The sequence below is a fragment of the Dromiciops gliroides genome, chromosome 4, assembly GCF_019393635.1.
Source record: "Dromiciops gliroides isolate mDroGli1 chromosome 4, mDroGli1.pri, whole genome shotgun sequence".
NCBI lineage: Eukaryota > Metazoa > Chordata > Mammalia > Microbiotheria > Microbiotheriidae > Dromiciops > Dromiciops gliroides.
The window spans coordinates 215,884,206-215,898,109 of record NC_057864.1 but is presented as its reverse complement, the minus strand read 5'-3'; the positions used below and the strand labels follow the sequence as shown (position 1 = coordinate 215,898,109).

At 42.8% G+C, this 13,904-nt stretch overlaps 1 protein-coding gene across 3 annotated transcripts in view; it reads left to right on the top strand.

Moving 5' to 3' along the window:
- The window catches only part of BAIAP2 (BAR/IMD domain containing adaptor protein 2), a 179,295-nt gene that overhangs the window by 132,833 nt on the left and 32,558 nt on the right, over positions 1–13,904 (top strand). For all 3 annotated transcript variants that reach the window (XM_044001249.1, XM_044001247.1, XM_044001248.1), the window contains exon 7: positions 12,123–12,275. In XM_044001249.1, coding sequence (XP_043857184.1) covers positions 12,123–12,275 — 153 coding nt within the window. The remainder of the gene's footprint in view (positions 1–12,122; positions 12,276–13,904) is intronic.

The window sequence follows — 13,904 nt, the reverse complement described above, 5'->3', positions numbered from 1 at the left end:
GGTGCAGAAGTCAGAAAGATGAGTTCAAATTTGGCCTCAGATCTTCTTAGCTGTGTGACCCTGGGCAAGTCACTTTAACCCGGTTTGCCTCAATTTCCTCATCTGTAAAATGAACTGGAGAAGGAAATGGCAAACCATTCCAGTATCCTTGCCAAGAGAGTAGGGTCATGAAGGGTCGGACAGGACTGAAACAACTAAACAACTTTTTGCTCTAAATCCCGTGATGTTGAGCACTTATAGTGTACAGTTTATGGAATTCATAGAATGTTAAAGTAAGATGAGCGCTTAGAGATTGTCTAGTCCAGTGATGTGATTTTACAGATAAGGAATGGTGCAGGCCAGGTTTCTTGCCCATGGTTTCTTTGCCGCTTGGTGACAGGGTTAGAGACACAAGTCTCTTGGCTCCCTGACAAGTTAACTTTAGGAATAGAATAGATTCTGGAAACAAGCTTGAGGAGGTGGGCTGGTTGTTTTCTAGATTTATAGGTATCATTGTTACTGTCCTTTGCTTTGACACGAAAGTGTTAAGTTCAGACACTTAATGATGGATCTCTCCCATCAGTGCTATTGAGCCAAGTTTCTCTGTAAGGGTGTGATACTTCAATTGTGGAGTGACAGACACTCAGAGCCTGCTGACAACACAGGCCCCCAACCTCTCTTCTTTTCATCTTCCCCTCTCCCAGTGTCTGGGTATTAGAGAGGGCTGGCTGGAGGGGAAATGTTGCTGACACAGGGTAACTTTGCCACCAATTCTTTTTAGACAGGAAAAAGAAAGAGAAAGCGTGCTCCCTGTTAAAACTAAAGGAAGTATTTCAAAGAGGTGGTAGATTCTTCTGAAATGGCAAACACTCATGACATCAGTTCAGCAAAGACTTCTTAAGTACCTGCTGTGTGAAAGACAACACATGAAATGGTCTCTCTCCTTGATGAGTTTATGTTCTAACACATGAACAGAGAAGGAAAATTGAAGTAGGAGGGAGTACTAACAAATGGGGAGAGCAGGAGAGTTTTCATGGCGGAGGTGGCATGTGATGTGAGCCTTGAAGAAAGACAGCCATCCTGGCTGGTAAGAGAGGAAGGAGGGCAGCTAGGTGGCTCAGTGGATAAAGCACCGGCCCTGGATTCAGGAGGACCTGAGTTCAAATCCATCCTCACACACTTGACATTTACTGTCTGTGTGACCATGGGCAAGTCACTTAACCCTCATTGCCCCATTTAAAAAAAAAGAAAGAAAGAAAAAAGAGAGAGGAAGGAGGAGTTCATTTCAACTCAGGCCTATCACCTCTATAAATGCATGGAGGGAAAGAGACAGAACTGAATTTAGGGAACAACGGGTGGTCCAGTTTTATTGGAATATAGAATTTGTAAAATGGAGCAGTATGTGTAATAAGGTTGGAAAGGGAGATGAGAGTCGGATTGTGTAGTGAGACCACAAACCAGGCTGACAGACTTCTATCTTATAGGCAGTGAATATTCAGGTCCACGATCAAAGTGAAAACATGGCAAGACCTCCTATGCCTTATGAGGGTTGTTTTGGAAGCAGAGAGGCCAATTAGGAAACTATTACAGGAGTCCAGCTGAGAGATGATAAGGACCCAAACTCCCACAGTGCCCTGTGTGAACGAAGGAGAAGGGGATGGACGTGAGATGATAAGGAGCCAAACTGACAAGACCCGGCAGCTGATTGGTTGTGGAAGGGGGAGGGACTGTGAAGAGCCAGGGATGATACTTAGATTATAAATCTGGGTGACTGGGAAGATGGTGGTATGCACAACAGAATAGGGAAGTATGGGAGAAAGGACGGATTTAGGGAGAAAAGATAATGAGATGTTTTGAACATAATGAATTTGCAACAGCTACTGGGTAGGGGAGATGTTCACCAGGCAGTTGACAGTACCTGGGTGGAGTTCAGGCCAGAAATTCGTGTTGGATCTGAGAGTTGGTGGCTAATTCCCCTGGTGTCATCTCTCACTGGATGGATGGCCCTGATAGCAGTAGAGTTCTGCTTATTCAGATAAACCTTAAATAGGAGATAACTATCTTCTTAAGAGCTTGCGTCTCCCATTGTCTTCTTGGAACCCTGGTCCTGGTGAGATGGTGAGGTTTAATAAGGCTTCATATGCTCTAAGCAGACAGCACGGGGAGGACCCTTTCCTGGAGCTGGCTGTCACATAACAATTGAAAGCAACTTGTGAAAAAGCATATTCTTTCTGCCTCTTTCATGTAAAACACAACCAGTCAAGTACCTACCCTGGTTTTCTGGTTACTCATAATTGGTGTTGACAGTGACAGCTGAAGGCCAAGAATCAAACATTCACTCTCAAATTGCCTTGGCCTTAAAGTGGCAGTGTCATTTCTGAGTAATACCAGGGAGTGAAATACACAATGTAGCCACTCCAGTCAAAGTTGACAAAATTAATGTTTGGGTTGTTTTTTTAAATTCCATATCCCCCAATTTCTTAGTCATTGACATTCTTGGCAAAGATGAGGAGATTTATATTCTGATTGCTTTTGTCTCCTTAGGGTTTCAGTCTGGGGATGACTAAGTGAAAGTACTTTTTGTTAAATGCCTTTTGGTTGGATTTCTCTATAGTGATTGTCACCATAGCACCTAACCCCAAAAGGGTCCAGGGAGCTATAGTAGTTAGAAGAGCAGTGGGTGTTTTATGGTTCGGTGGAGACTTGGTGCTGTTTTAAGCTCAGATTTAAATCTAGGTGCTTTTGTTTGTTTTCTTGTTTGTTTGTTTGTTTGTTTTGTTTTTTGTTTTTAGTGAGACAATTGGGGTTAAGTGACTTGCCCAGGGTTACACAGCTAGTAAGTGTTAAGTGTCTGAGGCCGGATTTGAACTCAGGTACTCCTGACTTCAGGGCTGGTGTTCTATCCACTGCGCCACCTAGCTGTCCCTTAAGGAAGAACTTTCTTTTTTCTTTTTTCTTTTTTCTTTTTTTTACGGGGCAATGGCTGTTAAGTGACTTGCCCAGGGTCACACAGCTAGTAAGTGTCAAGTGTCTGAGGCCGGATTTGAAATCAGGTAGTCCTGAATCCAGGGCCGGTGCTTTATCCACTGCACAACCTAGCCGCCCCCTCTAGGTGCTTTTTAAATGGTCTCTTTATGGGCCTTCAGTTCCAGAGAAGTCTTTCATACATAGGTTGCCACAGGCCAGTCTTTTTTTTTTTTTAATGGAAGGGTTCCCTACTATGAAAACATAGTAATGTCATAGGCATTAGATGGATGGCTCTGGGAATGTTGGGTTGTGGAATTTAGGGATGGAAAAGGTATCCTTAGGAATCATCTATTCTAACCCATTATAGATGAGGAAACTGAGAAATAAAATCATTTGTCACCTAGTTGTAAGGAGCAGAGCTGATATTAGAACCCAAGTCTATTATTCCATCTTATCATGTTATTCTCTCCCCCTCTTCTTTCCCTCTCTCATCCACCCCCCTGATATTTTTGAAAATCTAGTTATGATGGTTTCCCCCACCCCAAGGAGTTAAATGCTATTTAAATGTATGCAGGGAAGTTTGAGAAATCATATTATTATGCTCAGTAAATATAAATGAGAGCTATTGATCAAAGGTCTTTGTGTTGGGAACATCAACAATACTTGTAGGAATTTTTTCCATTTCCCTCAGCAGCAGCAAAACAGTTAAAAAGTCCTGGGTGGAAGGATTTCACCAGGCCCCTGAATCATCCTGGTTGACAGCAGCATCTTTTCTGAGCAGATTTTTGCTGTTCTTACCCAGATCTGAGATGACAACTCACCTTGCCAAGCCCCAGCCTAGCCCTTGGCCTTCCCTCTAAGCCAGCAGTTTATAGAGGCTGCCACCTGGAAAGCCTTTCTTCTCCCTCTCCCTCTTTCCTCAGGAAAGATGAGGATTCTCGGTTTCTGAAAAAACAGGGAGTTGAGTTAGATCCCTCCCTGCGCTCTTCCACCTTCCATCCCTACCCCCTCGTACAGGAGCCCATGCTGGGTCACCACGACCACCCTCCCAACACCGTGAGTTCCAACAACTGGTTTCTTTTGGTGTGTACCTAGTAATCATCTCACTGCTCTCTGTCCAGGGGATTGATTTGAATAAATGGAAATTTTAAAAATAAAATTCCCTTTTCCTCCCTGGGCATTTGGAAGCAGCACAAGCCCAGCTAATGAGGCCATCTCTCTGAGTAAAGTGCAGTTTAAGTCAGAGATTTTCCCCCTCCCCTGTCTCTCCCTTAGTAAGAAAGAACATTGATGTGAAAGAAATTACAACCAACCTAAAAACCTAGAACCAGTTTTAGGTAGCAGTAGAAAGAGCACTGGGTTTGGAGTTTAAGGACCAGGGTCTGAAGCCTGACTTCACTACTTGGAGACCTTGGGCAATTCCTTTCATCTCTCTGGTCCTCTGTTTCCTGAGGTGTAAAATGAGGGGGCGTGGCCTGGATGACCTCTGATGTCCCTTCTGATCCCAAATCCTAGCTTTTGTTTCATCCTGAGCTGGTCTTGGACCTGGGGGAAGCGAATTTTTATCATAAGCCTTGTTGGCTTGAGGGAGTATCCCTAAGTGGAATTCCAGGGTTGCAGTCAAGTAGATAGCTGCTTTTGCCTTTTCTTCTCTGTACCTGGATCTTGTTGGCCACAGGCCTGGTTTATTCTAAGACGAGTGGTTGGTTTTCTCCTTTATTTGCATTTCTTTCTATATTTGGCCGCTAGGTGATCTGGTCATGGTGTTCCTTTGAGGACTTGTTCTTCCTGTCCTTTCACACTTGGCCCCTGGCCACTTTCAGAATAGATTGTAGCACCTTCCCAGGTCTTGAAAGGTTAGCCTTGGCCAGCATATTTGTGAACAAGGGCTGACATACGTCATTAAGGCCAGAAAGAACATGGCGGAAGGATCATCTCTAGGTCAACCCCTCCACATTATAGATGAGGAAACCGAGGTCCAGAGAGGTGGATTGATTTGCTTTAGGTCACACTGGTAGTAAGTGGTTGATCTGGCATTCCAATTCCCATCTTCGGACTCCCAGCTCAGTGGTGCTCTTCCTATGTAGGATGTGAGTTAAATCTGTCAATATGGAATTTGTGTCACTGACCCCCGAAGTTGTGGTAAGAAGGGTGATCTGCAAATACTATCCCATCACTGAGGTGAATATCCAGAGAAGATGAGCAGTGCTCACCTCTCCACCCTCCTCCTCCTCCTCTATACTCCTTCAGAACTCTGTAATTTGCCCAGAACCCGAGGTTGGACTTTTTCCATCTGGCAGGCCTTTCAGGAAGACACACTAGTAGATAAAGTTTCCACAGGCTCAGGCCAATACTGGAAGGTTTATGGTTCCTCTGCTCCTCTGCATAAGCCCAGTTATCTCCTGGGGAACTCTCTGTCCCAAACCATGAGTACAAAGGTCAGGAAGACCTTGAATAAGGTTCTTGCTGCTACGGTAGCAGTTAACAATTTCCTTTTTTCCAGTGAAGCAGCTTCATGGTATGCAGGTAGACCTTGAAAAGCTGTCCTCGGGTTTGTCAGTCTTGGAGTTCTTGGCCCCAGCTGTGGAGTGCTTAGGCGGCCTAACCCTAATCCTAACCCTAACCCTTCTGGCTGCTTCCTAGCATTGATTTTGGTGAATAAGCCCATGCACACTAACTAGGAGATGTGTGGCTTTGGGCAAGTCAGCTCTCTTTTCCCAAGTCTCTTCATCTTGCAAATACTGCCAGGATTACCATTCTCACAGGGTTGTGATGTGGGAAGTATGTAGTTCACAGAATCATGCAGACTCAGAAGAAGCCATGGACCCCCAAACCCTACAGCATCTCTGACAAGTGGTCATTCAGCTTTTTTGCTCAAAGACCTCCAGGGACCAAGGATGTTTTTTGGATTTTTTTTAGGAAGCCCTTTTTTGTTTCTTTGAAACGACTCTGTAAACATGAGCATCTCTGTCCCCCAAGGGAATAGTCGATTATAAAGTAGGAAGCCTATAGCAAGACAACACCAGGCCCATAGGTTCTCCAGTCTGCCTACACCTCTGCATGTCTTGGTGACCAATAACCTCTCTGCCCTCTGGGATTAAAAAAATATATATTGTGGTGTCATCTAAGTAAAGAGCAGCTCTTTTTCCTGCATGTTGGGAAAGAGTGGTCCTGCCATTCATTTCAGCATTAGATATGCAGAGAAACATTTTTAGAAGGCACAGAAGCAGGAGACAGTGGTGAGTATTGCATAATAGGAGAGAAAATATTCAAGACCTGCTTCTAGCTGCTGGGGGAGGAGGCTCTTCATTTTGGGTTGAATCTGCCCATTCTGGCTCTATGTGTGGGAGCTGTAACCCCCTCCCATGAGGGCAAGGGTTGTCTTATTTACCACTTTATCTTATCCAGCACCTTGTATTGCAGTAGGCATCTAATAAATGTTGAGGCAAAGGTTGGTTAACCAAAGGCCTGACCCCTATTTTTTTTTTGAGAAAAGCTCAAGTTTTTTTGAATAATGAGTGGTCACAGAAAGAAAAAAAATAAGCCAACAATTTAGAACAGTTGAGGGGAAGGAGAGTGGGGGACATCAGGGATAGATATGCAAGGCTATAAGCTTAAGGCAGGGAGAATCTTAGAACCTATTCTACCTCTAGGTCAGATATTCTTAACATGGGGTCCATGCACTTATGGATAAATTGCAGGGGGTTCATGAGCTTAGATGGAAAAAGAAATGACATTTCTTTTCATTAACTGAAATTTAGCATTTACTTCTGTTATGAATGTTGGCAACTAACCATTATCTTGAAAAGAAGAAAGGGATCTGTGAATTTTAGCAGATCACCAAAGGGGTTGATGACATAAGAAAAGTTAAGAACTTGTGGCTTGTGGGCAGCCTATATGCTCCCTCTCCCCCTGATACCTGCCCCCCCCCCCCACAACTAGACTTGGGAATCAGAAAGACCTGGATTGGGGAATCTTGCCTGAGACACTTCCCCATGGCCAAGTCACTTAAACTCTCAGGACCTCATCTTGTAATATGGGGATAACAATCTCATGTACCTACCTGGGCTGTTTCTAGTGTTGAATAAGATAATATTTGTATGTCTGTAAAGCTTTGCATTTCTTAATGACTATATAAATGTGAAAGAAGGCTTTTATTCCTTTCATTTACCATTCCAGATGGAGTGTCCCTCTTTGCCACCCCCACCCTTGTCTTGGACCCTTTAAATCACCCCTGCAGGAGTGGGGCCGAGGAGCTTGAAGTAGGTGCCCTACTGGAAAGTGAATGAAGGGCTTCCCATGTTTCACACCCCTGCTCTCAGGGCAAGAAGGCAGTGGCTGTCACTTAAATACCCAGAAGGCTCCTTAGCTGCTGCATTGCCTCATGACTTTACTCCTGGAGAAGACTGAGGGAAATCCAGGTTGTTTTCCTCTTTGGTGAGGGTCTGGGGGTCGATGTATTAATGGGTAAATGACTGAGGGCTTCCTTCCCTCCACCTTCCACTCCCTTTCTCCCAGAAACCAGGGTTGCAGGGAGCCATGGCCTTACCCTGGCCCAGAAAGCTGATGGATGCTCACAGGACTCTTTTTGGCAGGGGGAAACACAGGCCCTTTACAATTGTTCTCCAGTTTGCCCCGCAGCCCCTGGTCTCTCCCCAGATGTCTTTTTCCATGCATGTGGCACACAGACAAGGGTGGTGTTGCAGATTCCGTGATAGTGGCTTCTGGCATCAGCTGGGTTACAGTGGGAGACATCTTTCTTTGCATTCCCCCAGCCTGACCCCCCCTCCACCGCCCAGACCCCCTTTCCAACTTCACGTTCCATGCTTGCTTTCTTTCCATCCTTTATTTTGTCTCCTTAAAACAGAACTGGAGAGCAGGGTTGGGAGCGTGCAGGTTGAATTGCTGCAAAATCCGGGTGGGCGGATGAGCAGCGTGGGCGGCATGGGGGAGGGGAGGCTGAGGGAACAGCTTGTGTTGCATTTACCAGCAATTGTTTTCCCCTCACTCTACTTCCCCCACCTCCCACCTTGCTCATAGACACACACACACACCCAGGCAAAAGCCCACAAGCTGAGTCAGTGTGTGGGGGAGGGAGCTGATGAGTCACAGGTGTGTGGGGGGTGGGGGGCGTCCCTTCCCCAGTGTTCTCTCAGTGGTTGCCCCCTGCTGGGATGACATGACTTTTAAAAAAGAAGAAAGAGAGATGTAAGCGGCTTGTCTTTGAAAAAACATATCCTGAAAAAAAAAAAAAAAGGATTTGCTGGACTGGAGTGGCCGAAGATTGGAGGCCTGACTTAATGTGCCAGCCAAGCTGCTCATGTGTAACTGCATGGGGGCAGCTTGGGCCTATCACATAGTCTAAGGCTCCTGACCATTCAGAGAACTGGGAGAGGGGGTGGGTGAGTGGGTGGGAAATAAGACAAAGGAATGGGAATCTAGAAAAGTCTGCCTGTCTGTGAGCCTGGAAGATGTTTTGAAATGATCTGGAATACAACTAAAAAAAAAAAATCCCAAAAATAGTTTCCTACCAAAATCCTTTTCTAATGACTTTATGGCTAGTGTTCTCAAAGGCTCCTGAAGAACAGATCAGGATATTAGGCCAGAATATTGGCCTGTTGACAGACTGACTGTGTATGTGGTGTCCATGAGCCAGCCTAGCTCAATTAAGACAGGCTTGAGATGTTTGATTAGCCTCAGGGCTTTTTGAACCCCATAGACTCCTGAAGGATTGGGATATTTGTTGGTTCAAGGAGCAGAATGAATACCAACAAATCACGGATCTTTGGAGTACTGAAGATTTTGAGGAAGTGTGTCCCCATGATTACAGAAATCTTTTAGTGCACTCCCCTTTTTTTTTTCTACCCAGCCTCAAAAAGGAAGCTGGCTAGGGAAAAATGAATGAATGAATGAATGAATGACATCGCCTAGCAAGAGTTTCCATCTTTGCTTTCCCTCATGAATGTCCCTCCGAGACGATCAAATGGAGAATCTGTTGTGATGGAGCATATCTCATACCTTTAGAGTCAAGAAACTAGTTCAAGGCCCACCTTTGACACATACTGGCTCTAGATAAGTTCTTAACCTCTAAGACTATAAATTACAAAGGAGTTGCTGATCTGTTTTGGTGGAGGGAATTTCCATACCAGGAGAGCAAAAAAATTTATTGAGAATCACTGATCTGGATGATTCTTCATCATCTCCTCCCTACCAATATTCAAATTAGTTTGTATTCACTTAGTTTATCTTAAACAACCTTTCTAGAAGCATCCAGCCCTGAAGTCAGGAAGACCTGGGTTCAAGTCTCCCCTTCTAATACATGCCATGTATACCATGTGATCCTAGACCAGTCTCAGTGTCCCAAACAAGTCTTTTAAAACAATAAGTTGGGGGCGGAGCCAAGATGGCGGAGAGGAAGCAGCAAACTGCCTGAGTTCTCCTTCTGTTCCCTCAAAACAAACATTAAATCAAGCCTCTGGACGGATTCTGAAACAATAAGTTGAAGAGCAGGTGCCAATCTGTGTTGGTAGAGAGGGACTTTCATCATTGAGGGTTCCTAGCATCAGTGAAATCATAAGTTAAGTCCTTGCTCCAACCCCTAAAAAAACACAAACCCCTAAACACCCTCACCTCCACCACAGTTCATTGAAAAGGCTTTGAACTTGAACCTTCTGATGAACAGTGCACGTGATGTCTGTAGATGACCTATAACTAAAAGGGAATGCTCATCAATTGAGGAAGAGCTGAATAAATTGTAGTATAATGCTCTGTGAAAATTGAGCAAAAAGATTTCAAAGAGCCATGAAAATATTTGTATGAATAGTACAAGAAAGTTCTAAAGGACTCATGGTGGAAAAGGCTCTCCAAATCCAGAAAAAAAAAAAAAAGAACTGTGGAATATGGATGCTGATTGAACCATACTATTTCTTTTGTTTTTGGTGCTGTTGTTTTTCTTTTTTGAGGTTTTTCCTTTTTGCTCTGATTCTTATCTGATAACTTGACTAATGCAGAAATATGTTTAATGTTATTGTACATATATAACCTATATCAGATTACCTGCTGTCTTGGGGAGAGGGGAAAGGGAAGGTAGGGAGAAAAGTTTGAAATTGGAAATCTTATAAAAACAAATGTTGAAAACTATCTCTACATGTAACTGGAAAATAATAAAATACTTTTATTTAAAAAAGAAAATATTTGTATGAACTGATGCATGCAGAATGAAATGAGGAGAATCAGAAACACTTTTTGTTTTTTATTTAGTATTTTAATTTCCCCCAATTACATGTAAAAACAATTTTTAACATTCATTTTAAAAAATTTGAGTTCCAAATTCTCTCCCTTCCCCCGCCATTGAGAAGGCAAGCAATTTGATATAGGTTATGCATGTATTGTCATGCATAACATTTCCATATTAATCATGTTATGAAAGAAAGCATAGATTAAAAACTCAAGAAAAATAAAGTTAAAAAGTATGCTTCAAGTCTATATTCAGACACCATCAGTCCTTTTTCTGGAAGTGGATAGCATTTTTCATCATAAGTCCTTCACAGTTGTCTTGGATCATTGTATTGCTGAGAATAGCCAAGTCATTCACAATTGATCATCTTACAATACTGCTGTTACTTTGTACACAGTACATTTCACTTTGTAGCAGCTCGTGCAAGTCTTTCCAGGTTTTTCTGAGAGCATCCTGCTCATCATTTCTTATGGCACAGTAGTATTTCATCACAATCACATACCATAATTTGTTCAGCCACTTGCCAATTGATGGACATTCCCTCAATTTCCAATTCTTTGCCCACCACAAAAAGAGCTGCTACAAATCAATATTTTTGTACATATAGGACCTTTTCCTTTTTGTTTTTTATCTCTTATCAAAAACAATTTTGAAGACTTTTGTTAACTGATGAAGAATGAAATGAGAAGAACAAGGAAAACAACAGAATTTTATTTTTCTATAGTAGCAACAAAGTAAAGATAGACAATTTTGAAAGCTGTCAGGACTGTGATCAATACATTGACCATTCATGATTCCAGAAGACAAGTAATGAAACCATACTATCTACCTTCTGAGAGAGAAGAATTATAGAGAGATAGATAGATTTTACATATATTATTATATCAATACATTACATATATTATATATTTTATATATACACACATTATGTTTGTGTATATGTGTGTGTGCAACACACATACACACATATTTGTACACAACCAATACAGAAATTTGTTTTGTTTGACTATACATTTGTTAGAAGGAATTTGTTTTTCTTTTCTTTTTTTGTGTTTCTAATGGGGTGAGGAGTAGGAGGGGAAGAAAATACATTTCCATTTTTATTTTGGCGGGGCAATGGGGGTTAAGTGACTTGCCCAGGGTCACACAGCTGGTAAGTGTCAAGTGTCTGAGGCCAGATTTGAACTCAGGTACTCCTGAATCCAGGGCCGGTGCTTTATCCACTGTGCCACCTTGCCGCCCCCCATTTCCATTTTTTAAAAAGTAGAGATGTGGCATATTGCATGCATTTTCAGATGAATTCACTGTATTGTTAGTTTTGCTTTATTTGTTACAGGAGAACTCATAGAATTGGGAGTAGTATAGAAATATTTATAATGTAAAAACAAAACATTTATAAAAAAGAATGTAATAAAATAATAATAAAACTTTAAAAACCCTTTTACTAGTAGGTTACTGTCCCTTGATGGTAAAACTTTTGCATACCAGACTGATTTGATGAATAGAGAGAAAAATCCTGTGGAAAAAAAGGAAGGGGGAAGTCAAGTGGCAGGTTAGAAGGTGGTTAAACAATTATATTGTGTAGCCACAAATTTCAAGTGGTGTTACAATTAAGCTGTGTGTCTATAAGGGAAGCTTGCAGGTAAGAAGTCACATTTTAAAATGAAGGTTTTTTTAGAAATTATTATTCACAGGACTTTCTGAAGATTAAAGACATTTTTTGGAAGCAAAAAAGAAAAAGTAAATGTTCTAGAACATCGTAACATAATATAGTTATCAAGAGCACCCTGAATTCATGGCCTCAGAATACATCTCTATTTATGGCCCCTGTTTTGTAAGAATAGGACATACTGTTTATACCTGAGAGTCTGCACAGAACCAAATGTGAACATATGTTCCTTAGTCACCAGCTCATCAATTTCTCTTTTTCTTTCCCTAGTACATAGATGCGATCAGTAACAAGCAAGGTGAATTGGAGAACTATGTGTCAGATGGCTATAAGACAGCCCTCACTGAGGAGCGGAGAAGGTTTTGTTTCTTGGTGGAAAAGCAGTGTGCTGTGGCCAAAAACTCAGTCTCCTACCATTCCAAGGTAAGGCTGCTCACCCATGCCGGGTCAAGGAAGGACAGTGGTGGCCTAGGCTAGGTAAGGTGGTCCCAGGGCATCATCCATATTGGGTGGGACAGCCCTGACAGGTGTATACACCATTTCAAATTAGTCCAAGGCATTTTCAGAGGGAACTAACTGATTCAAAGAGAAGGTTGTAGGACTTGGAAAGTAATTTGTATATGGATTAGCATCATAGAGTAAAAAAGACTTTAGAATTCTGATCAGTGTGATTAGAAAGCACAAATACGAAAGAGTCAAGATGGAACCTGCCAGACGTGATGAGCTCAAAATGCAGAAAAACGTCATACATGCTGTGGAAATTTTCCTTTTTTTTTTTTTTTGGCCAGACCAATGCAGCTATGGATTAAGGACTTTAACTGCAGGGGGGGGGGCAGGGGAGTTAATGGAAGGGACAAATTAATAAATCTGAAAAATTAGTCCAAGGAGGAACTGAACCACCACTTTCCCAAGAGGGATTTTTCAGAATCCAAGCAAGCTTCTCCCAGCTTTTCTCATACCTCGGAGCATATTGACAGTGGTATACCAAATGGCAAACAGTGGTAACCTACGAGGACTTTCAAGCCTTATGTTTATTATTATTTTTTCCACTTTTGCCCACAGCCCTATTTCTTTTTTTGCTCAGGCCTGACTTTAGGGGGATGGTTCTGGTGCCTCTTTGCCTGAGTCCCTTTTTAACCTTCTTGGAGCTAAGGGCACTTCCATGGGACATACAGGTTTCTTTGAAGAGGGGGAAAGATGATGGCAGAAGCAAAATGAGACGGTGGTCTGGGACCTTTTAGGGGATTTGTCCTGTTAGTTTGCCAGCACATGCAGACTTCACGAAGACGCCTGGCTCATTGTTACATGGATTGGGGTATTTACTGCCTGTTTTAACTAGAGCAGTAGTCTGATGGATGATCTGTGCATGGTCCCAGTGTGTATACAAAATGCCCCCTCTTTGTCTGCAGACACAATTGTAGTCATCAGTTATTAATGAAAGAAAGATGTGCCCCCCAGAATGACCTTAAATTTAGAGCTGGAAGGGACCTTAGAGGTCATCTGGTCCAGCCCCCTCATTTTATGAATGAGGAAACTGAGGCCTGGTTAAGTGACTTACCCAAAGTCACATCGGTAACTGAGGGGGGAGATTTGAACTCAGAGCCTCTAATTCCAACCCTACTGCATTGATTTTAGGATACAGTAGTGCCAGTATTCTTGCTTTCAGGGAAAGGGCCCCACTGAACATCCTGTTATTGTCCTCCTGTATCCAGAGCTGGGGGTACCTGCCCAGTAGAGGGCGCCTTTCTGCCCTCAGGAGTAACCAATCTATACCTGGCCAAGTCTGAGGAATCCTGTTTGCTCTTTGTAAATAAATTACTCCAAGACCCAGCATGACACACACGGGAAGGAGGAGGGAGAGAAACAACAAGGGCGAATGCTTCTTTGTCTTGTTCAGAGGAAATGGTTAACCCCCCAAAAAGTCACTAAGCAGCCGTCTTTGTCTCCCCCAAAGCACTTTAAGTCGTGTGATACAAAAGTTTGCCTGGGGACTCTGAGCCCTCTGTTCCAGCTTCTTGGGGGGGGGATGAAGAGGAGGAAGGAAGAAGGGGG